This window comes from Antechinus flavipes, chromosome 4 (genome assembly GCF_016432865.1).
Source record: "Antechinus flavipes isolate AdamAnt ecotype Samford, QLD, Australia chromosome 4, AdamAnt_v2, whole genome shotgun sequence".
NCBI classification, from domain to species: Eukaryota; Metazoa; Chordata; class Mammalia; order Dasyuromorphia; family Dasyuridae; genus Antechinus; species Antechinus flavipes.
This window is the reverse complement of record NC_067401.1, coordinates 248,239,522-248,262,926: the sequence shown is the minus strand read 5'-3', so window position 1 is coordinate 248,262,926 and position 23,405 is coordinate 248,239,522. Positions and strand designations below refer to the sequence as shown.

General features: G+C 32.6%; 1 protein-coding gene across 1 annotated transcript; it reads right to left on the bottom strand.

Moving 5' to 3' along the window:
• Positions 1-22,127: 22,127 nt before the first annotated feature.
• On the bottom strand, positions 22,128-23,088 carry LOC127561487 (olfactory receptor 14A2-like). Its single transcript, XM_051996714.1, has one exon. The coding sequence runs from the start codon at positions 23,055-23,057 to the stop codon at positions 22,128-22,130; it is 930 nt and encodes a 309-aa protein (XP_051852674.1). The 5' UTR covers positions 23,058-23,088.
• Between the last annotated feature and the right edge of the window lie 317 nt (positions 23,089-23,405).

The following is a 23,405-nucleotide window of genomic DNA, read 5'->3' as shown; positions in this document are numbered from 1 at the left end:
AAGTGGTATAACATCCAAATTCCTAGAGGAGAAATAAGTTGCAAAAAGAAACAGACAGAAAAACTATATAAGTGGGGGATCTCAATCTCTCTCTATCAGAACCAGATATATTTAACCACAAAATAAACAAGAAAAAAGGTAAGGAGGTGAATAGAATTTTAGAAAAGTTAGCTATGATAGACTTTTGGAGAAAAATGAATAAGGAAAGAAGGGCATATATCTTTTTCTCAACCTTATATGGCACCTACCCAAAAGTGACCATGTATTAGGGCATAAAAACCTCAGAATTAAGTGCAGATAGGCAGAAATAGTAAATGCATCCTTTAGAGATCAGGATACAATAAAATTATGGGTGATAAAAGACTATGGGAAAGTAGACCAAAAATGAATTGGAAACTAAATAATCTATCCTAAAAGAGAGTACATCAAACAACAAATCATGGAAACAAATGATAATTTCATCCAAAAGAATGTCAATAATGAGACACACCAAAATTTATGGGATGCAGCCAAAGCAGGTCTTAGGGGAAATTTTATATTTCTAGATGCTTACATGAAAAAAATAAAAAAGAGAAGATCAATGAATTGGGCATGCAACTAAACAGTCTAGAAAAATTTAACCCTCCCTAATTAAATACCAAATTAGAAATTCTGAAAATAAAAGGAGGCATTCATAAAATTGAAAGAGAACTATTGAACGAATTAACAAACTAAGAATTGTTTTTATGAAAAAAAAAAAGAACCCAATAAAACAGATAAACCTTTAGTTAATTTGGTTAGAAAAAGGAAAGGAGGGGAAGCTAGTTGGTGTGGTAGATAGAGCACCAGCCCTGAAGTCAGGAGGATATGAGTTCAAATCTGACATCAAACACTTAACACTTTCTAGCTGTTAACTGGGCAAGTCACATAAGGCCAATTGCCTCAGGGGGGGAAAAAAAAAACTAGAAAGAAAAAAAAAAAAAAAAGAAGAAGACCAAAGTATCAATAGCAGAAATAAAAGAAAAAATGGATGTAATTTCCACTAATGAAGAGAAAATTAAAGTCTAAAAGTGCCAAGTTTAAAACTGGACTCAAATATTTACTAGTTGTGGGAGGACCCTGGACAAATCACTTAACTATTTTTTGTTTCAATTTCCTCATCTGTAAAACACATCTAATGCTTCCTAGGTATTATATAGTATCTAACTCCCAGGATTGTTATGAGGTACAAATGAGATAATGATAAAGCTTTTAGTACAGTGTCTGGCACTGTAAGCACTATCTAAATGTTAGCCATTATTATTATCTATTCCTATAAACTCATGAATAGATCAAAAGGCATATCCAAAAGAATTACTGCTTTCATGATGAATTTGTGTAAATCTACAAAAGGAATTACTAATAAATGTGTTTCAATATTTTCTAACAATGTTATACTGATTATCTTCGGTGTATAAACCTTTTTTCTACTCCTACATAGCCTAAATGATGAATAATATTTAATCCAAGGCCTAAAGTTACTTCTAGTCTTATAGTTGTACAAGGAAGATATCCAAAGAATTACATTACAAATTGGAATTAAATAAATATTTTAGTGCATAACAGAGTTCAGGGAGATGTGAGTGAGAATTCTGACAGTCAGAATAAGCTTCATGCTATATGGATCTTGTTTTACACATACATGCATGTACATGCATACATGTATGTCTTTTTCTTATTTTATGCAGTAATATGGAGCTTAAGCAGTTCTACTGCTTATGTTCTACTACCTTGATGAAGGTGTATATTATCTAAATTATTCCTTAAAAACTTGACTAGGTGTTCTTCAATGAATAATCATCCATCTATAGGTGTTTTCCTTTCCTCTAATCACTACTTTAGACATTTGTTTTTCTTGTTTTATTTGTGTAGCTAGAGTTTAAATCATAAAGGTCATTCTGAGAATTCTTGCTTTTTGTCTGTGATGATTTTTCTGAGAAAGGTAAAACTGAAGGATGGTAAAGGATATAATGCCAAATTGTATAGAAAGAGAAGAAACTTGGTATTCAGAAAGTTTGTGTTCATATTGTTCACAGAGGATGTGAAAGCAACAGATTTGTCTGTAGCGCAGAAAGAAAAACATTAGAAATTAGGTAGATTAGAAGGCAAGAGAAATGATGAGAATCTATTTCTTTGTTTTATTGTATACTTTCTATGTGCCAGGTGAACAACTCAGTTGTAAGAATATGAGTACAAAGAAAAAAGCAATCCCTATTTTCAAGGAACTTATATTTTAAAGACAGTGATAAATATTTGAATAAATCTTTGTAATATGAATATAAAGAGAATAAAATTAATATAAACAATGGTAAAATACATGGTATGTTGTAATTGAATACACTAACAGGTTGGGGAGATTAGAAAAGGCTTCATTCAGAGGATGTGGTTTATTCTGTCTCATAAAGAAAATAAAAGGCTTTATAAGGCAGAGGTAAGGAATAATTGAATTAAAAACATAGAGGATGTTCAATGTAAAGTAATGGAGAAATTTAAATATTGTATTTGGGGAACACAGCTAGGGTCAATTCAGCTGACCAAAGAACAGGTTAAGGAGGAATGTTTAAAGAGTCTGGAATGATTGATGTGGGTCCAGATCTTAAAGTGCTTTAAAAATGAATTAACAAGTTTATATTTTATCCTTGAGGCAATAGGCAGGTAATAGCATTGATTGAGGTGCCACGGTCAGAGTTTCTCTTCAGTGAAATTTGTTTGTCGTCCCAGAATTGTCCAGGATATTCTGGAATGATGAGAAACTTGAATCAGAGAAGCCTGGTTGAAGACTGTTGCAGTAATCTAGGCTAGAAGTGATGAAATCCTCAACTAAAGTGATAGCTGTGTGAGTGGAGAGAAAGGATCAAATAACTCAAACTGATATTGATTAAAAAGACAATCTATCTAGAGCAGCAAAGTTCAGGGAAAAATAGGAGACTTCATGTGCCAGGTACATTACATTCCCATCTCTATATCAACTAATATTTCTCATCAAACTTGGATAGAGACAATCCTGGATTGTCTTTGAGCTCAACTGTCCTAGAAAATAGTGTCCCATTACACTATCTCTTTTCCTAATCCAGTTCCTACAACTGCCATCCAGGGAATTAACCTTCTGCAGACTTCCCAGATCTGGGACTTCCCAGATCCTTCTGCAGGTATTTGTTTTAGTAAGTATACCTATCACTTATGCAGAAAAAAGCTCCCTTCACTATCAAATTGTGTGATAATAGAAATTGATATATTTTTATAAATGGAAATAATATTTAAAAAAAATTCCTTGCCACCTGTCTTGATGCCCTTAACTAAGGACCATTAGGCTTTTTCATCTCTTTTGCATATGAATTCTTTTTTGGATTGTTATCCCTTGCTTGAAGATGAACTCCTTTAGAGAAAAAACTTTGGCAGGAATAATATGAGACCCTTTAGTTGTCTTTGATGAATTCAATTTAATATGTGTTTTTTAGGCAATGATTTACAATTTTGAACCAGAAATATCATTGATACCTGATGGGCAATTATTATTTATATTTCTACATGGAAAAGAGGCAGCTTCTTTAGAAAAGTTAAATAAAAAATTACAATTCTCAACAAATCCTAAGAACTATATATGCAGAATGTCAACATAACTATATTTCAATGAGGGTTAAGAATAAAGTTACTATTTTTCCTCCACTTTCTTTTGTCATTTTCAGGAGTGGGACATATTTTAATCTTGGCATATGGGACCATATTAATTGGTCCCCACCAACAGACTTCAGTTAACAATTTTGGTATTCAAGGGAGAGAAGAACCACAGACATAATTATCAATTTATTTTGAACTACTGTCTGACTTGAGAATACTTTCCCATTTACCCCATTTCTTTTAAATTTACCATCTCTTGGTCTTTTTATTTTTTATTTTTTTTTTCTGATTAAGGGGCAACGGCTTATACCGTGTTTCCCCGATAATAAGACCTATCCTGAAAATAAGCCCTCCCCTTACTGTGTAAGATTCCTCTAAAATAAGCCCTCCCCCGAAAAAAAAGCCCTATTGAGATTGCTACTGTAGTGAAGGTGATCCCCTGTGCTACATGCTATATTACAGTACCCTCAAGGACCATTTGCGCATGGAAGTCAATGACTACATTGAAAATAGAATGGGAAGAAATCAGCGTGGAAACTTTGTGAAGCCCTGTCTGCAAGAAGTTGTGACTTGGGTGAAGAAGTCATGGGATAAAATTACTGACAGTTGTGTTGCCAAGGCACTACGAGCAGGTTACCTGGACAAGACATGTTCATTTAAAGAGAACTATATTGCTGGACATGACAGATTGGTCCACTTCTTCTGAAGGAAATAGAGGCGCAAGACATCCAGGATGGAATTCAGGGTATGGACACTTATGACGATGTTGTTGAAGAAGATGACATGATCATTATTGAATAAAGGTACTTTTTTTTGTTCACATTTACCTGTTTATTAAAATTGCTGTCAATGTTCATTAAAATAAGCCCTCCCCTGAAAATAAGCCCTCTGGTGTTTTTTCCTGTCCAAAAAAATAATAAGACAGTGTCTAATTATCGGGGAAACACGGTATATAGTCTCCATTATCAGAAAAATATTTTGATTTTTTGGATATTGTAGTTATTAACGGGTTTCTCTTTGACTCATGGATAATTCTGCAGATGTTCCCTTTCTTCACTTTCATAACTACTACTTCTCCTTCAATTCCCCACCCTTCTCTTTCTCCTCCTTCTTTAGCCCTTTGGGTATAATTCATATCTTCTGATTAATTCTCAATTGGGGAATGATTATTATTATTTTTAAAATAATTTGACTCAGTTCCCTATACATTTTAGAAATGACACCTTTACTAGGGAAACTTGCCTCAAAATTTTCTTCCCAGTTCTATTGCTAACTGGATTCCTTCTGTTTATTCTTTTTCTCTTTTCTCCCTGATACTCCTCAAAGGTGTTTTGCTACTGACTACCTCTTTCCCCAATATGTCTTTTCTTTTATTACCTTCATCCCCTTCCTGTTTCCCTTTTCCCTCCTACTTTATTAATAGAATTTCTGAGTGTGTTGAGCCAATTCTCATGAGAATAATGTTCACTTGCTCCTTCCACATCTCCCCTTCAATAGTAAAAGCTTTTTCTTGCACCTTTTATGGCAGATGATTTGTAAATTCCATCTCTCCATTCCTATTCTTCCAGTATATTCTTTTTCCTCTTAATTTTATTTTTTTTAAAATATTATCCTTTCATGTTTAACTCACACCTCTCCACTCTGTGAACATATACCTTTTCTAACTGCCACAATAATGAGAAAGTTCTTATAAATTACAAGTATCATCCTCCCATGAAGAAATGTAAACGGATAAAGCTTGTTATGTCCCTTTTGATATTCCTTTTCTGTTTATTCTTCTTATGTTTCTCCTGAGTCCTGTATTTGAATATCAAATTTTCTATTCAGCTCTTTAAAAAAAAATATCACAAATGCTTAAAAATCCTACTTTTTATCCTGAAGGATTTTTACTGAGTTTTGCTGAGTAGCTGATACTTGGTTGTAATCCTAGCCCCTTTGCACTCTGAAATATCATATCCTAAGCCCTCTAGTTATTTAATGTAGAAGCTGCTAAATCTTGTGTTATCCTGACTGTGGTTCCACAATACTTGAAGTGTTTCTTTCTGGATTCTTGCAACATTTTCTTCTTGATCTTGGAGAGCCAGAATTTGGCTATAACAATACTAGGACTTTTCATCTTGAAATCTCTTTCAGAAGATGATCAGTACATTCTTTCAATTTCTCTTTAACCCACTTGGTTTTAGAATATCAGGACAGACTTCCTTCATAAGTTTTTGAAAGAAGATTCTATGCTTTTTTTTTTTTTTTCTTAGTTATTTCTCCTGGATCTATTTTCCAGGTCTGTTGTTTCTCCAATGAGATATTTCACATGCTTATCTATTTTTTCATTCCTTTGCTTTTGTTTTATTGTTTCTTGATTTCTTCTAAAGTCACTAGCTTCCATTTACTCAATTCTAACATTTAAGGAATTATTTTCCCCCAGTGAGCTTTTGTACTTCTTTTCACATTTGCCAATATTGATTTTTAAAATGTTCTTCTCCTCAATAGCTTTTTGTATTTCCTTTTGCACAACACTCATTTTTCTTTCCCCTCCCTCCCCCTCCCCCCACTTGATTTTTCAAAATTTCTTTTGAGTTTCCCAAGGTGTGGGACCAATAATTATCTTTTTTGGAGTCTTTGGATGTAGGAACTTTGGCTTAGTTGTCTTCTGCGGAGTGTGTTTTGTTTTTCCTTGTCACCATAATCACTTTCTATGGTCAGAATGTTTTTCTTTTGTTTGCTCAAATTTCTTGCTTATTACTTGGCTGTTAATTTTTTGTTAAAGTAGGGCTCTGTGTCAGGGGGAAGGATATACTTTCTGGAAGTTCAGGGTTTTAGAGATTCTTCTAGGGACTTGAACACAAGCATTCTTTTCTGCCCTGAAACTGTGAGAAGTATCCCCATCCTACTGTGTCTGTACTTTCTAGTGTGCTAATGGAACAGACTTCTTCCTTAATTACAGTAAAGAGATGTTCTCTGAGCTGAGATCTCTCAGAAGCTGTAGGCTGTTATGGGTTCCCATGTCCACACCTGCTTTGCTAGTTTCTCAAGGCTCTCTCACCTGGCTGACAAATATTTCTTCCTGACCTCCCAAGTCTTCTTTAATGTCTCTGGCCTGAAAGATCTGGAAACTGCCCATGCTAATACAGATTCAGAGACTCCTAGGCCCATTCCTGCTTTGCTGGCTTCCATTCTAGGCTCAAGGCAGGGGCTATGCTGATATGGCCTGCATTGGAATTGTGTGCTGAACTCCTACCTTGGTGCTTACAGATATTTCCTGCTGACCTTCTAAGTTGTTTTTGGCAGGAAAAGTGTTCTATTTCATGTTATTATTTGTTTAGAAACATTATTTAAAGGAATTTGGAGGGATGCAGGGAAGAAGTCAGTGTGTCCCTGCCTGTTTACTTTCCCCTATCTTGGCTCTGTCTCATTTCTCCTCTTATCTTGTAAGAATCTTATTCTTTAAATGGGGTTCTATGGATTAACTATATCATAGATTTGTATTATCAGAACACAATGGATTTAGTCAGTTATTTGTGTTTTATTTGCTTTCAAGCTCCAATCTAACAAGCCTAAACATTTCAGTGTAGTAAAAGGAATAGTAGAAGCAGGAATAATGGACAAATATCTTTGTGAGACAATATTTTCCTAGTGTGAGGAAAGCGTCTGAACAGCTGAGAACCTGCAAATGTGGAATTAGTTTCCTTTGAATGAAGTTACTTTTCATTAGTGAAAATACATGTCACATAGAATTTGGATGATCATGAGTTGTAGATATTTTAAATGAATGTCAATTTCAGATGGACAATAGACGAGACAAATGACATTTTGATGTCCTTCCCAATTCTAGATTTCTGTGCTTATATTTTACATTTAAAAGTAAAACCAAGAGACTAACATTTTTCTGAAAGGAAATTGGTTATTTGTAAATAACTTATTGGAAGATCCTTTCATCAATTTATATCAACTGTTTAGTTAATAGCTACATGGAATAGAAAAAAACCTTAGCTGATTTGAAAATAGATGAAATATTTAAATCAGAATGCAGTCACTTGCTATAGACCTTGAAATATTTATCATCCTTAATTATAAAGTGGTGACCATCACACTTTTCCTAACTATCCCTAAGTATTATTGGATTTGTGAAAACACCTAAAAAGTTGTACAGCAAAATAGACATGTGAAGAAGATGCTTCAGTGTAAGTTGTGTCATTCTTCTCATTATTATTTGAGATATTTTAATACTGTAATCAATCCAATAGATTACAAATATCATTCAGATGAATGCAGTCACATTAGATTTCCACATGACCATACATTGTCACCAACACTAGACCAGCCATGTTGAACTGCAAATCTATTCTTAAACAATAACAACGAAACTTCCCAAACATTGCCTTGTTTATTGGGTCTTTTATAGAACATAGCATATAACATGTGGAAAAACATCTATTTCCACCTCCAACTCCCACGTTAAATTTTGATTCATCTTGCCCTAGTTAAAATATTCCTAGAGCTCAGACACACATATCCTTATATATTTGTGAATTATTTTCCAAAGTATATCTCTTGGATCCATTGTTTATATTTATCAGGTAATCTATAAAAAGACTTTTGCATTTAGAAATGGAACAAAGGAATTATAAAAAATGATACAACCATAACATTTGACAAAACATTTATCACAGTTTTGTTCTGTACAAGCCTCTCTTCTTTTTTAAAAATTAATTTTATTAAAGTTTTTTAATTACAAAGCATATGCAGAAGTAATTTTTCAACATTGACTCTTGCAAAACCTTCTGTTCCAAATGTTCCCCTTCTTCTCCCCACCCCCACCTTTAGTTGGCAGGTGGTCTAATACATGTTAAATATGTTAAAATATGTGTTAAATCCAATATATGTGTACATATTTATACAGTTATCTTACTGTACAAGAAAAATCAGATCAAGAAGGGAAAAAAAAAACCTGACAAAGAAAACAAAATGTAAGCAAACAACAACAGAAAGAGTGAAAATGGTATGTTGTGGTCCACCCTCAGTCCCATAGTCCAAACCTCTATTCTAAACATATATAGTTTAAAAAAAATGTGAACTTCTCCTGGCCTCAAGATGTTTCCTGTCTTTCAGGGGAGCAAGAAATGTCTGCAAATGACTATAATTCAAAGTAGAATGGGATAAATGCGTGGGAGGAGAACAAAAATCACAAAGAGATGTGACAGCTTATTTCTGAGTGGCAAGTCAAAGGTCAGCTTTATAATTAAAAGAATTTGTAGAGAAGGTTATAGGAGAGATAGAGTTTTGGGAGGATATAAAGAAGCATAAATATTGAAGTTGCAAGGAAAGATATTCCATGCATCTTATGAGCATAAAAATAGAAGTAATGATGAGCAGGATAAAGAGAGGGATTGTCTATTTTCTTAATATAAAGTTATTTTGGAATTAAATATTTCAAGAAGTATAATTTTAATGAAAGTCCAAGTACTTTTATAAAATTTCTCATGTATTTTTTTTCTTAAGTTTATTACTTATTTTTATTGGGCTCTCCAGTTCCTGCACTAATTAACAATTTTCTTGACAATCAATTTTAATTTGATTTTACTTTCCTTCCTTAATGTGTCCTTATAATTATTCAGTTTAACTGGATGTTTATCTCTTTTTGAATCACTTGTTGCTTTGTTTTATTGCAGATTATACCTTACCAAATTCCTGATTACTTTAGCCACTCACCTTTTATAATTTTACTTGTATACTGCTAAATAGATCTGGGCAAAAATCAGAAACCTTTATTTATTGGATTCATTCCTAATTGATGCCTTATAATTTCATCTATATCTCATTTCAGCCAGGCAATCTTTTTTTTCTCTCATGTTGGTTCTTAATCTTTACTACTCCCTAGATTTATTTTTGGTTTTTATATCTTCTATATCTTTCTTCCCAAACATTTGCACAAGTGAAAATTTAATATCATACTTCATTTAGAAAATACAGACCATTTTTTTGGTGAGAGTTATTTCTGCCCCCTCCCCCCCCTTTTTAACTCAACTAACCGATATCCTCCTATTCTTTTTGGTTTTGCTATTGTCTCTGCCGAAAATTTAAAATAAACCTGGTCCTGGAAAAAATAAAATACATTATGTATATCCTTGATTAAATTCCATTTTAAAGTCAATCTTTCTATACTCAGTAAAAGTTTTAGAAAATATTATCTATATATTGTATCTCCATTATTTCTTCTTTCTTACTTTATAAATTTTCTGTAGTTTGATATATACTCATTAATCAACTAACACTATATTTCTCAAAATAAATAATAATTTACTAATATGTATATCTGATAATTTTTTTCAAAACTCATTCTTCCTATCTTCTGTATACTGTTGGATTCTCTCATTTTTTAGAGTGTATCCACTCTGTATCTTTGTTACTTGTCTCTTTCTTGTTTGTTCTAATACCTTTCAGACAACTGATTTTTAGTTTTTCTTGCTGGAAAACCATCATATTTTCTGAGTTAATGCCACAATTCTGAAGTAGGCTTTCTTCTTTCCTTTTCTGCTTTTTCTTAGAGAATTTGTTATTTCACTTGGGTTTGTTCATGTTCCCTGTGATAATGAATCCCATAGCTATATTGCCTGCTGTAGTCAGCCTTTCTGTTTTTCTCTCTCAATTTTGCATTGAATCATGTATTGGATATTCCAAAGTGGTTGTCATTTAGCTTTCTATAACTTCTACATCCCCCCATTATTTTTCCTGTTCTCCATAGACCCTGCTTCTCAACTTCTCTATTCCTTCAAAATGCCATCATCTTTTAAGTCACTGCTAACTTTTTTTCATATCACTCTTTATTAAGGTTAATCAGTTTTCCCATGATGTCATTTCCATTATTATGTCTTTCACATTTGTCCCTTTTAATTAACTCTAGTTTGAAACTCTGTCTCTTATTTAGAAATGTCTAATATTTTACTAATTGATGTCCTTTCTCTCAGGCTCTCCCTTCTTCAATCCATTCATCACAAAAGTTGAATGCCATTCTCATGTTCATTGTACCCTAGATGGTTCATGAAATCTCACAGAATATATAATATGACCTCCTATTTTTGATGTTTAAATCCTTTCTGAAAGAACACACAATCTTCCAGCCATAGTGTACTTTGAACTTTTTTACATTAATTTAATGTCCATCTAAAATGTTTTTTTTTTTTGTTTTTTTTTTCTCTTGTTAGTCTGTCATTTCAATTATGTTCTACTTTTCATGACCCCATTTGGTGTTTTCATAGCAAAGATTCTGTTATTATTCACTACCATTTGCATCTTCAGCTCAGTTTATAGATGAGAAACTGAAGCAAATAGGATTAAGTGACTTGCTCAGGGTCACAGAACTAGTAAGTGTCTGAGGTTTTACTTGATCTCACAAAGATGATTGTTCCTGATTCTCAACTCCATTCATGGTGCTACCTAAATCCTCTTCTTTCATTATATATAATACATCTTCCATCTCTATGATTTTGCCCTGACTATTCAAAAAGATGAAGTTAAGGACTGTTTTTGCATTTATATTTGAGTTTCTAGCTCCTCACATTGATTATTCTGATTCAGGACTTTAGAAACTCTTGTTGATTTTTTCCCTAATGTTGGGCACTACATTACTGGTTCATCTACATGTTTATTATCAAAAAGGGAAAATTTATACCTCATTATGCCATTCACTTCTTCAATCCATTGCTTGAGATGAGACTGGCACATAAAGGCTTATATACAGGTGGAGTTAACTTCAAAAGTGAAGGGTATTCTTATACTCAGTAGTGATGTGCAGTAGAGAAAAACTTTTACTTTCTTTGAATTTCTGGTCTTAATAGAATCCCACTATATTCTCAATCACAGTAAGCATATTGAGATGGGAATTACTGATGTCTTCTTAGCTCTGCTGGCCACTTTTCTACTTCAACTATACCAATCAAAGTATTTTAGGGATGCAAGTTTTTTTAATATCTAGCTCAGTTCCTTTACTGGGGTTGATATATTTGTTATATCTTTATATCATTTTATTTTCCTTTTGAGTTTGAACTCTCTAAATTTGCTGGGATTCTCTAAGGATGATGGAATTAGAAATTTAGTGTTTACATAATTATTCAGTGTTAAGGACCCTATAGTCTCTGAGTAGCTCAAATTCCTGAACCTATAACTAACTTATTAACTTTCGGAAAGGGGAGGAAGGAGGACTCTATGATGCCTAGATACTATGGCTTATCTTAAACATCCCAGTAACCATCAGGTCATGTTTAAAATTATTTTTGATTCAGAAAAGAGTTTAATATTTTACCAAGTAATATAAATCAATATCCCATCATCCATTCTCCAAAATACTAAGAAACCCAACAATATATGTTCTTCTGTAACTTTTAGAAAAAACAGCATTCTTCATTATAAACATTTAAAAAAAATAATTTTCCATGTATTATAGGAAAGAGTGTAACATTTAACAATTTGGCAGAAATAGTGTCATTCTGTTCCTAGCACCCAGCATAGTGCCTGATATATACTAATCGTTTATTGAGATATCAAAACAAGTCATGTCATGAAGATATTCACTTTTTTGAGAGGTGGGGTGAGGGGAAGACAGAGAGAGGGAAACACAGAGGAGGGGGAGAGATGGAAAGAGGAAGGGAAGGAAGAAGGAAGAGAAGGAGAAAAGGAGAGGGAGAGAGGAAGAGCGAGTGGAAGGGAGGAAGAAAGAGAGAAAGAGGGGCGGGGAAGAGAGAAAAGAGCTTCAGTATTTGACCTTTCAATTAATAGCCTGAATTAATTTCTTTCAGGATTAAATGACTTGGTTCTCTTCGTTGTCTAAAGGACTCTCAAAGATCTTCTCTAGCACTACAATATTAAGTTGTCAATACTACAGCACTCAGCTTTCCTGATAGTCCAACTCTCACAGCCATATGTTGCTATCAAAAAACCATAACATTAACTATATGGACCTTTATTGGCAAGATGATATTTCTGTCCCAATTTGTCATAGGAAACTATTATTTTTAAGGCCTCAGTCATCATCTATAGTGATATTTGTGCCCAAGAATATAAAATTTGACACTCCTGACATTTCTTCCCCTTCCATTTGCCAAGAAATGATAGGGCAAGTTGCTAAGATTAGTTTTTTTGATCTTAAGCTTCCAGTCAGCTTTTATAATTTTTTCATTTTACCCTCATAAAGAGGTTCCTTAATGCTTCCTAACTTTTTGTTATCAGAAATTTTCTCATTCTTTTTCTTTTTATATTTAGGTCATTTGCAACATACTCTGCACACAATTGCTCTTAGTCCTCCATTAGTCTCCATTTAAACTCTCTTGATTTTTCTTTTGTTTCTAGGATATATTTACATGAGTATTATTTTTAAATAGCATAGCTTATAATTTTACCTTACCATAGTGCATTCATTTTTTTGGTCTCCTATTACTTTTAGCAGGATTATAATAGTAGTCTTATTGATAGCATTATCCAGTCACTGGTTTCATTAGAGAAAGATTCAGTGGTGCATATGAGGCCATATTTGCTTCTTGAATCATGCCTTCTAATTCTTCTTACTTCTTCCCTGAATTGGTATATAGACCTTTTAAGTCCCTGAATTTTATTTCTAGTCATTTCTTATAACCTGTCTTGTGACCTTCCGAAAGTCTTCTCAACTGTTATCCTTCTTTCATTTTAACCATAATTTATACTATTTATCTTGATAGATGTGAATAATCAACTTTCTATCATTATTTTTCTTTAAACTGTCTTTAGTAAGTATATATACTCTGTACCTAGAACCATTACTTGTATTATTCCAACATCCAGAAATCCAATTCCAATTTTCTTTTATAATTTTCTAGGTATCTTTTCGTTACCTTAATTAATTTTTTTTTCTTTCTACATGGTGATACTACCTGTTTTCCCTATGTGCTTCAAGATAATAATTTTATGAGCTTCTTTTGACAAATTTCTTTGTGTTGATGAAAGTCACTCAATGTTGGAAGTAATTCCCTTTTGGACAACCTTTGGGCAAATTCTGGTTTGTGTTTAGGCAAATGTTCCAAGAAAAAAACCAAACTTTCTGATGGTGGTAAATGGAATAGCTGTTTCATAATCCCTGAGCACAATCATATTCCCTAACAGCCACTAGTTTTTTCCCCCTCCTCAGAGTCTAATTGGAATTACTAATAACCTGGAATACAGAGAGATAATCTTTGATCTTCATTACTTTAAAAAATATTTTTATTTATTTCAGTAAATATTTATCATTTTGATTTCTCAATGATTTTCCTTCCTTACCCATTAAAATACAAGCAATATGTGGTGGATAAAAGGTGAAATGACTGAGAAGGCAAAAATTTAGGCTCTTGAGCATATGGATTTATTAATCCATGACTTTCAATGGTTTAATCAATAAGGACTAATAGCCTTCCTCTACTTTGATATTGGACACTGGATTTATTGGAAGACAGATTTTTTTTGCATTCAAAACTATTAATTAAATGAGACCAATTAGTTAAAATAACCTTAACCCTGATACAAATAGGGAATTGGTGACATATTAGAAGTTTACCAAGTTGGGAGGGGGAGAGTGAAAAGGTACAATTAATTGAAATGAGCAAAAAGTGTCCTACTCTCTAACTCCAAATATCTACATATTTAATCTAAGCAACATGGAAACTATAATTGATCAGTATGGAACAATTTTCAAATAAACCATTGGGTTGCTTAAAATGTATTCGAGGGATTAGGGATTCAAGTTTCTTAGTATCTAGTTCAGTTCTTTTCCTTAGGTTGATATATTTGTTATATCTTTACATCATTTTATTTTCTTTCTGAGTTTCAAATTCAGAAAAAAAATTGCTTATATAAATTTTTTGATAAGATCAACTTTCTGGTCAGCACAACCTAGATTCTTATTTAAAATAATAGGTAGAAATGGCCTAGCTACCTAGCTACAATCAACAATTGTTGCAACAAAGCAACAAAGTCCTTTTACAATTCCCGTAATTAAAGATGAAATTGTATTAGACCTATGATTGAATAAAAAGGGAACTGAACTATATCCAGCATTGAGTTACATTGGAGCCAATGTGGATTACTCCATGCCCATAATCACTTGGTGATCTAATCCCTCCAATATTCCCCATTTGATTCACTGAGGAATGGATAACCCATTCCTCCCAGGGATCATTCACCTATAATCCAGATCTATAACTCATATGTACAAAGAGAAATTACTTTAGTCAAAATATACAACAAACTACTTAGAGGGCTTACAAGGACTAATTTTGAGAGGAGCTATTTACATGTCACTAAGGTCACTAAGAAAACTTAAACATTATGAAACAAAAAGACCTGACAATAAAACAACAGACATCAATATAATGAGAAAGAAAAGTTTTGTTCTAGGAATTTCAGGGATAGTATAGCAACAAATTTTTTTTTGTTTTATTGATATAATATAAATGTTAACATGATTGTCAGAAAAGAGGAAAGGAAAACTTTTCATTTTTGATCTATGAGGCAATAAAGGATCCTAAAATTTGTTGAGTTGGGAATGACTTTGTCAAATTTGTTCTTAAGTAAAATTCCTTTGGCTTTGCTGTGTAGGATGTCATGTAGTGGTGAGATACTTGAGTTAAAGAGGTCAGATAGGAGACTTACAATAATTTAGGTCTGGAAAGATAAAGGTCTGAAATAAGGTGACAACTGTTTGAGTAGAAAGCAGGAATTGTATTCAGGAGTTTTTGTGAAAGTAGAAAAACAAAATTTGTCAACAGAATCTATAGGTAGCCTAGTCGAGGTAGAAAAGTTCTTTGAAGGTAGAAGGTTTCATATGTCTGATAAGTCACTAAGACATGGATGGAGAAGACATTAGATCTTTAATTGAAGAATATGCAAATTTTGCCAACCACTAAATCTTCATTCTTGTGTCCAGCCCAGTTTTTACAATTACCCTTCATGAAATAACCCTTATAAAGATGCCATATGCAGCTGCTTCTGAATATGCTGTAGCATCTTCCTCTTCAGAAGCCAGAGGTATAGATTAAAAGAAAATCTTTCACATAGCCAAAGGTGAAATGTTAGAAGTGAATGTGCTCTTATCATTGAAAGTGACATTAGACAACACACTATACCACCTTTGTTCTTGTTCTCTAAAGAACATTGAACCTTTCCTGTTCTTGTAATTGAAGTTTCCTATTAAGTGTTTCCTATGAGCTCCTTGAGAAGAGAGACTGTATTGTTTTTTGATTATTTAGAATAGTGATTTGAATGTAGTAAATTCTTAACAAATGTTTCATCTTTTCCTCTCCCTCCCCTACCCAATAATGTATTCATTCATAAGGGGAACAAGAGAAGGAATTTTTGATACTAAAGTGGTTTTCAATTTGAGATACTGCGAGGATCACGGCAATTTTTGGTGAATATAGTGAATGTGAATGAAGAAGTTTTGGAGAAAAAAGATTTCCATTTTAGTTCTATTGAATTTGAGATGTATGTAATGTATCTACTTTGGAAGGTCCAAATTGGATTATTGGTGATCTAGTACTGAAACTTAATGGAGAAACTGGCATGGTTTTCTATCTATCTATATTTGCCTATCTATTCATTGATATTCACATATATCAATATTTGCATCTATTTTTTAATCAATCTAACTGCATCATAGTTATGTGAAAAATAGATTTCTATCATAATTCTGTCTCTCATAAATTTTTGCAATGTAACTCAATTTCCCCTAGAGCTGGCCATCTATGAAGAATCTATTGAAAGTCTTTTTTTTGCAATTTTTTTTTCTGCTGTAATGTCCTTTCCTAAAAGTCAGCTCATGAGATATGAGATTTTGATCAAGAAGAACATTATGAAGGAAAAAAAAAGTATTAATGTGATGATAAAAAAGGGTGACTTGAAAATGAAACATGAGTAGAGTTATGAGGTAAGAGGATTAATATAAAAGGGCTGATATTCTGATATGAAATGAACTTTCACAATAATGTCAAGAGTATTCAAGTTGTGAATGAGATGAGACTAGCAAGGAAAAAAAATGAGGATTTTGGAAAGTATTGGGTTTTTTAAGTCTTATTGATGAAAAGACTAGGATCAAGGAAAGGACAGGATTAAGGCTTCATTTGGATAAGGTGATGATAATTGCTTATATTGAAATGAGGGTTCTTTATTTTTATTTTAATCCTTTATTATTTGACCAAGGATAATCAGTTTTTCACTAGAAAGGATAGAACAAAATGTATAGTAAATTTGGTACTGAAAGTAAGTAAAGAGATACTGAGAGTACTTAGTAATAGGAAGAGAGAAATTCTATTTATTGGTACTGAAATAGTGGCATATATCCTTTTAATGCCATAGTTCATGATCTTGGAAATATCAAATAAAAGAAGAGTTCTACCAGATTGGAGAAGAAAAATGGTTTGCCTTATTATTATGCTGATAATGTCTTTTTGTCATTTGGACATATTTACAATATGGCTTCATAAAAGTTTTTCTGATATGTTTGAAAGTTTTCCTTGCATTCTACTTTTAAGGACCTATGGTTTCATCTAGGAAAAGTTACTAAATCCTCCTGCATGAATATATTGAGGAACACACACAACCACAAATGGTACAACCTGCTTGACAAAACCATGAAAATAAACATTTGGTAAACCAAAGGTTCAAGATTAAAAAACTGAAACCATGAAGAGAGGTAAGAAGGAAGCTGGTCTTAGCACTTCCAAATTTCAAATTATATTACAAAACAGCAAGCATCAGATGTATTTAGAGTTTATTAAAAAATATAAAGAGATAAATCAATGGAACAGACTAGAAAAAAGAGAATTAGAAACAATGAAATTCAATTACCTACTGATTGATGAAATGGAAAATACAAATTGCTTATGAAAGAACTTTTTTTTTGAAAGTAAATTTGACCAATATCTTATACCATATTCCACAAAACATTTTAGATAGATATATGACCTTAATATTAATGATTATAAAATATGTGATTAGAAGTATATCGGATACTAGAGTGTTGGGGGTTTCATCCTGTTGAAAAATTGTGTGTCATTTGGCTAGAGGAGCCTTGCACTTGGTAGTGTATTGGCTCAAGACAGAGAGGATACTAAGTAATCTTGGGCATTAATTAATTACTAATTAATCACTAATAATTAGTTAATGGCTTTTTAAACTTTCTTTTGTTTTCTTAATGTTCTAACCTGTGGAACTAACTGAAGTTGCTTTGCTTTAATATGTCCGAAGTTACAAAAGTTTGTAAGGAGCACACATAATGTCTAGTTCTCCATCTCCAACTTTTATTTATGTGAGCCTAAAACATTTCATGCAGAATTCTACATAAAATAAGTGATAGAGCCAATTGCAAAAAGTATATTAAATAACTTTGATTACTTAAAACCAAAAAGCTTCTGTAGACACAAAATTAATGCATAAGTTTAATATAATAAGAAGGTAAGTAGTTGAAAGGGAAAAATATATTTGAATCAAACTTCTCTGAGGATTTAGTATTCTAGGTAGCCATGCCCCATTAAACAAGTCATCAAAGGATATAGGGAAACAGTTTTCAAAAGAAATGCAAAATATTTATTACCACATGATAGAAGGCTCCAAATCACTAATAATGAGCAATAGAAATCAACATAACCCTGGGGCTTCATCTCACACCGTCCAAATCAGAAGAGATAGCAAAAATATCAATAATCAGATTTGGAGGGGTTGTGGAATTGTATCCGCACTAATATTTTATTGGTGGAGCCCTGAAAGCAGTTTGGAATTATGCCAATAAAATGGTTAAAATCTCCATTATTTTTTGACCTAGAGATTCCATTATTGGAGTATAGCCCCAGAAAGCAACTAATGAGAATAAAAGCCTAATATACACCAAAAGATTTATAGCATTAATTTTTGTAAGATTTCCAAATTCCAAAGAATTGGAATCAAAGCAAAGGTCCACTGACTGGGTAATAATTAAACAAATTGTGTTACTGGAATGTATTTGAATATTACTAAGTTTTACTTCTTAATAGGGTACTTGTGCCATAAGCCTGCCTTTTATCCTCCCTTTGGGTTATGTTGTTTACCCTGCTTGATCTCAGCCTGGATAACCTGAATTTCTATGTAAATTTCTAGTACCTGGAATCAGACTCTTCCAGATTTTTAAAGTCCAGAGTATTGAATCTTTAGTAACTTTTATAGCATGTCAAGATGGATTTCTAGTGATATCAGAAATTAAAATCATGGGTTTTTGTGGTCTGAGTGAAGCTATATAGGCAGGCTAAGTGCTTGATTACTTTCATTGTTAATGCTTTAAGTTTCTGATCACTCAGGGACTTTTTTGGAAAAGAACTTTACTTTAGCTATCACTAGATACCAGATCTTGCAAACTATAATGTCTCTGGCAGAAATCTATTTTAGTTGTGCAGTTCCTGGCTTATTTTCCTAATCTTGTCTTTGTGGCAGGCCCTCCTTCGCATTTTCTATGATGTGTCATCTTCATGACTTTTTTTCTTCTAGTTCTTTGGTGGAAAAAAATAATTCACCATAGGTGGTCATTGAATTTCTTGATTATTATTTGATCCAGTATGACTTTTATATTTTTTACTAGTTTCAAATTGTTAGAGCTTGGCTGTCTGCCTCAGTTGGTTGGAAATTAGAGACCTCTGGCCTTTAAGGAACCTGACCTCAAAGTTTCTTAAACTAATCATTGCTGTGAATTCATATCTCTCATCTTCCACCCATGTATTGGGATATTGTTCAAAATTTATATATCACAATCTCTAAAAACTGTTCCATATTCATAAAAATATTTTTCCTTAACTCAATAATCCCCGTTCCAACTTTGATCTCAAGTTCTTTCTGTTCTTTGCCTTCCTAAGCAGCAGCTTGTGATGGAACAGATTACTATCCACTGAATCCCTAACATGCCACTTAAAGAAATAAGAGAATATGGGAGGTCTCTATTTAGGTGTCAGTGAACAGTCTATATCTGTCTATTTCTCACATGATGCCAAAAAATCTTGTTCTGCTGATTTTGTTGGATTGATTCTTTAGGCCAGAAGTTAAGAAAAATTTGTGGGATCAGTGTATAGTTTCTCCCAAATTATTTGTATTAGAAAATCACTGTCAAGATACAGACTGATGGATTGAATGATTGTTATTTCTGTTGCTCTTAACCAAATTTCTTCTCTATGGAATGATTTATTCCTATCAGTGTGTGTGTCCTATTTGCCTAAATTTTTGTATTTGAATTCTTTCCTCTTCTTCCTGTTGCTTAGAATAGGGATTTGGTCAGTATAAGCTGCATCAAGCAATTTGTGAGTGTATGCACTGATTTTGTATATGAATGTGAGAGGTAGGGGTTGGTCATCAAAACCCAATGTATAGCAACTTTTCTTTTCCCCTTATTCTTTATTGCAATGGATAGAAACCTGTTTCAAAACAGTTTTTTCTAAATTAAGTGTGGAAAAAGAGTACTGAATCCCTCAGCTGGATTGGTAATACATTAAGGCAAATAAATGATTTCCTTCATTCAAACATTACAAAACCTGTAGAAATTAAAATAAGGAATTTTTAAGACCGACATCTTACCTGACAGAGCAAAAGGGACATCTGAATATTAGTAGATAAACATTATGGTCACAGATTGTTTAAGGTTTAAATTAGCATACCAGGTATAGTACAGTTAAATGTTTTCCTTAGGAACAATTTCCTTATTTCACTTAATTATTGCAATTAAATGAGATGACAGTTCCAATGAGGAAGAACAATAAGAAAACAAATATCCAATTTGATTTAATTAAAAGAAAAACAAAGCTCAAATAAAACAGCAAGGGTCAGATAATAATAAATAGATTCTGTTTAATACTTCTATGTGTGTATTTTATATACACACAATGTTTGTTTATATATGTGTGTATATATGTATATACATATTTATATATATGTGTATATATCTATGGATATGTAATGTTCATTTGAAATAGAAATAAGTTAACATTCTGTGATTAAAAAAAGTTCAATCTTTAATTTAGTTCTCAAAGCCTTTCAGGGCTAAATTGGGATGCTCAAAGGAATTCCAACCAAATACTAACTTTTTTTTCTCTCCCAAAGAGGAAACAAAGGGTAAAGATATGGAATGGATCCAAGAGAAAAGAAGTTAACTCATTATTTTATTTTTTATTTTTTTTATTTTTCCTGAGGGTGAGAATATGGAATGGATCCAAGAGAAAAGAAATTAACTCATTATTTTAGTTTTTTTTTTTTTTTTTTTTCTGATTCAGGAATGTGTGAGTTCTGGTGAAAGTATTTTGGGTTTCATCTTTTTTACGTATACATGATTCACAATTATTTAGGGAAAAGAACAAAAATAGCTCCTAATAAGATTGAAGTCAGTTTAAAATGACATAGGAGTTTTTTTTAATTAAGAATTCTGTAAGCTTCCACAATATCTATTAGTTTGGCCAAATTGAAACATTAATTCAGTCTACTCTTCATTCTTTTCTCCTAGTCTGGTCATTCCAAAGTTGAAAAAAAAAAAAGAAAGAAAAAATAAGGAAAAGGACCCTGTCACTTGCTAAATTTGTTGTAAGAACAAAAATCATGAATTCACAGGGACTATAGGAATATTTTAAAAATGGTTGGTTTGGGTGCAAATTGTAACATGCTTTCTATACTTTCTATACTGAATTTTATATTGAAGTGCCTCTGGAAGAGATTTACTGTGTATTGTTAAAAAAAATAGCTAAAGCATTTATTAAGTACTCAGTATGATTTAGGCAGTATGCTAATTAGAAATTCACATATTAGCCACGAGCCTTGTTCTTTTTAAAAGATTATTAATTTCCAACTTTTTTTAAAATTCTGGATTGCAGATTTTTTCCCTACCATCATCTAACTCAAACAATATATCAGTTATATTTTTGAAGTCATGCAATATAGTTTTCCATTGTAGCCATATTGCTCTCTTAATTATTCATGTTTATCATTGTATTGATGAAAAATACTCTTTTTAAGCCAAAAGTTTTATAGAGGAGGCCCCTTAACAAATTTTGAAATGGTGCAACTTGCTATTCCTTTTAAATATACAACAAAATTATCATATTAATTTCTGTTTTTCTTCCCTCACCCTTTTCTACCCCCTAGTTATAGCCACCATTAAGTGTATTTATCTAGCTCTCTTTCTCTCTGTATATTTATATGTCCATATATGTATATATGTAAAATTATTTTATGAATACTTCTATTCTCAGTTATTTCTATGGATGCTGACAAATTTTTTATTATGTTCTTTAGAGTCTAATTGGATTTTTAAAATAACTTATTCAATAAAATATATATGTTTTGAAAATCATTAATTAAAAACTAGTGACCTTGACATAGACAAATAAGAAATATTTCAAGTCAGTAAGACCAGAAAGGCCATGACTGATTTTTTTAAAATTTCCATTAAAAAAAATAAAGCAATAATATAATCATGGAGACCTTAATATTTATCCCTATAAGAGGTGTTTCCAGGCTATTAGCTTCCTCAGAGAAATCTTGATGTCCTTGTTCCTTAGGCTATAGATTATAGGATTCAGGGTTGGGGGCACTACTGTGTAGAATATAGAAAACAACGGATCCAGAACAGAGTCAGATTCCTGAGGTGGCTTTAGATAAACAGTGATACCTGTTGTAATAAAAACAATGAGAACAATGAGGTGGGGTAAGCAAGTGGAGAAGGCTTTTGACTTACCCTCTACAGTTGGAATCTTCAGCACAGTTGAAAATATGGGACCATAAGAGGTAGCTATGGAAATAAAGCACAGAATTCCTAAAGTAACCCCAATAGCTAAAGTCACATCTACTCCAATATGTATATTGGAGCAGGAGAGTTTGAATAATGAAGGAAAGTCACAGAAGAATTGGTGGATCTCCTTGGACCTACAGAAAGGCAAAGTGAATGTACTAGCTGAATACAGAGTCCCAAACAAACCTCCACCGAGCCAGGAAACAATTGCCATCTTCACACAAGTTTCTCTAATCATGATGACTTCATAGTGTAGAGGCTGGCAGATGGCCACATACCGGTCATAGGACATCATTGTGAGGAGAAAAAGCTCTGATCCCGCAAAGGAAATTACTAAAAAGAATTGTAGTACACATCCTGTGAAAGAAATGGAATGGCTATGACTCAGAGAGTTTGTGATAGATTTAGGGAGTGTGGTAGAAATAAAGCAAAGATCTAAAAAGGACAGATTCTTCAGGAAGAAGTACATGGGGGATTGGAGATGTTCATCAAGGGAGATGAGGGTGAAAATGAGCAGATTTCCCATCAGAGCCACCAAATAGATCAGTAAGAAGAGCATGGCATATAAAACTTGCAGTTCCCAGATGTCAGAAAAGCCCATCAGCAGGAATCCTGTCACCATGCTGAAGTTTGCCATATTCTGGGAGATCTCTTGATTGTCTGCACAGAAAAAAGAAACAGTTATTAAATGATGAGAATAATCTGTGCCAGACATCACAAGGCTCTGTGGCCTTGCTCATTTGCTAAATGAGGAGACGAAAGTGTATCAGAGAGTCTAGATCTTAGAATTAAAAAAAAAACATATTTTGATAAATATATTTCCTTGTGGATGATCTGTGCATTTTAATTTAAATGTTTATATAAACTATTATGAGGAGGTGACAAACTTCATCAGAAGTAGTCCAGGACAGAAGACAGATTAAGAATCCCTGAACTAGAAGATTTTAAAGATCAGTTCTAGATTCCAAAGATTCTGTATTTTGGG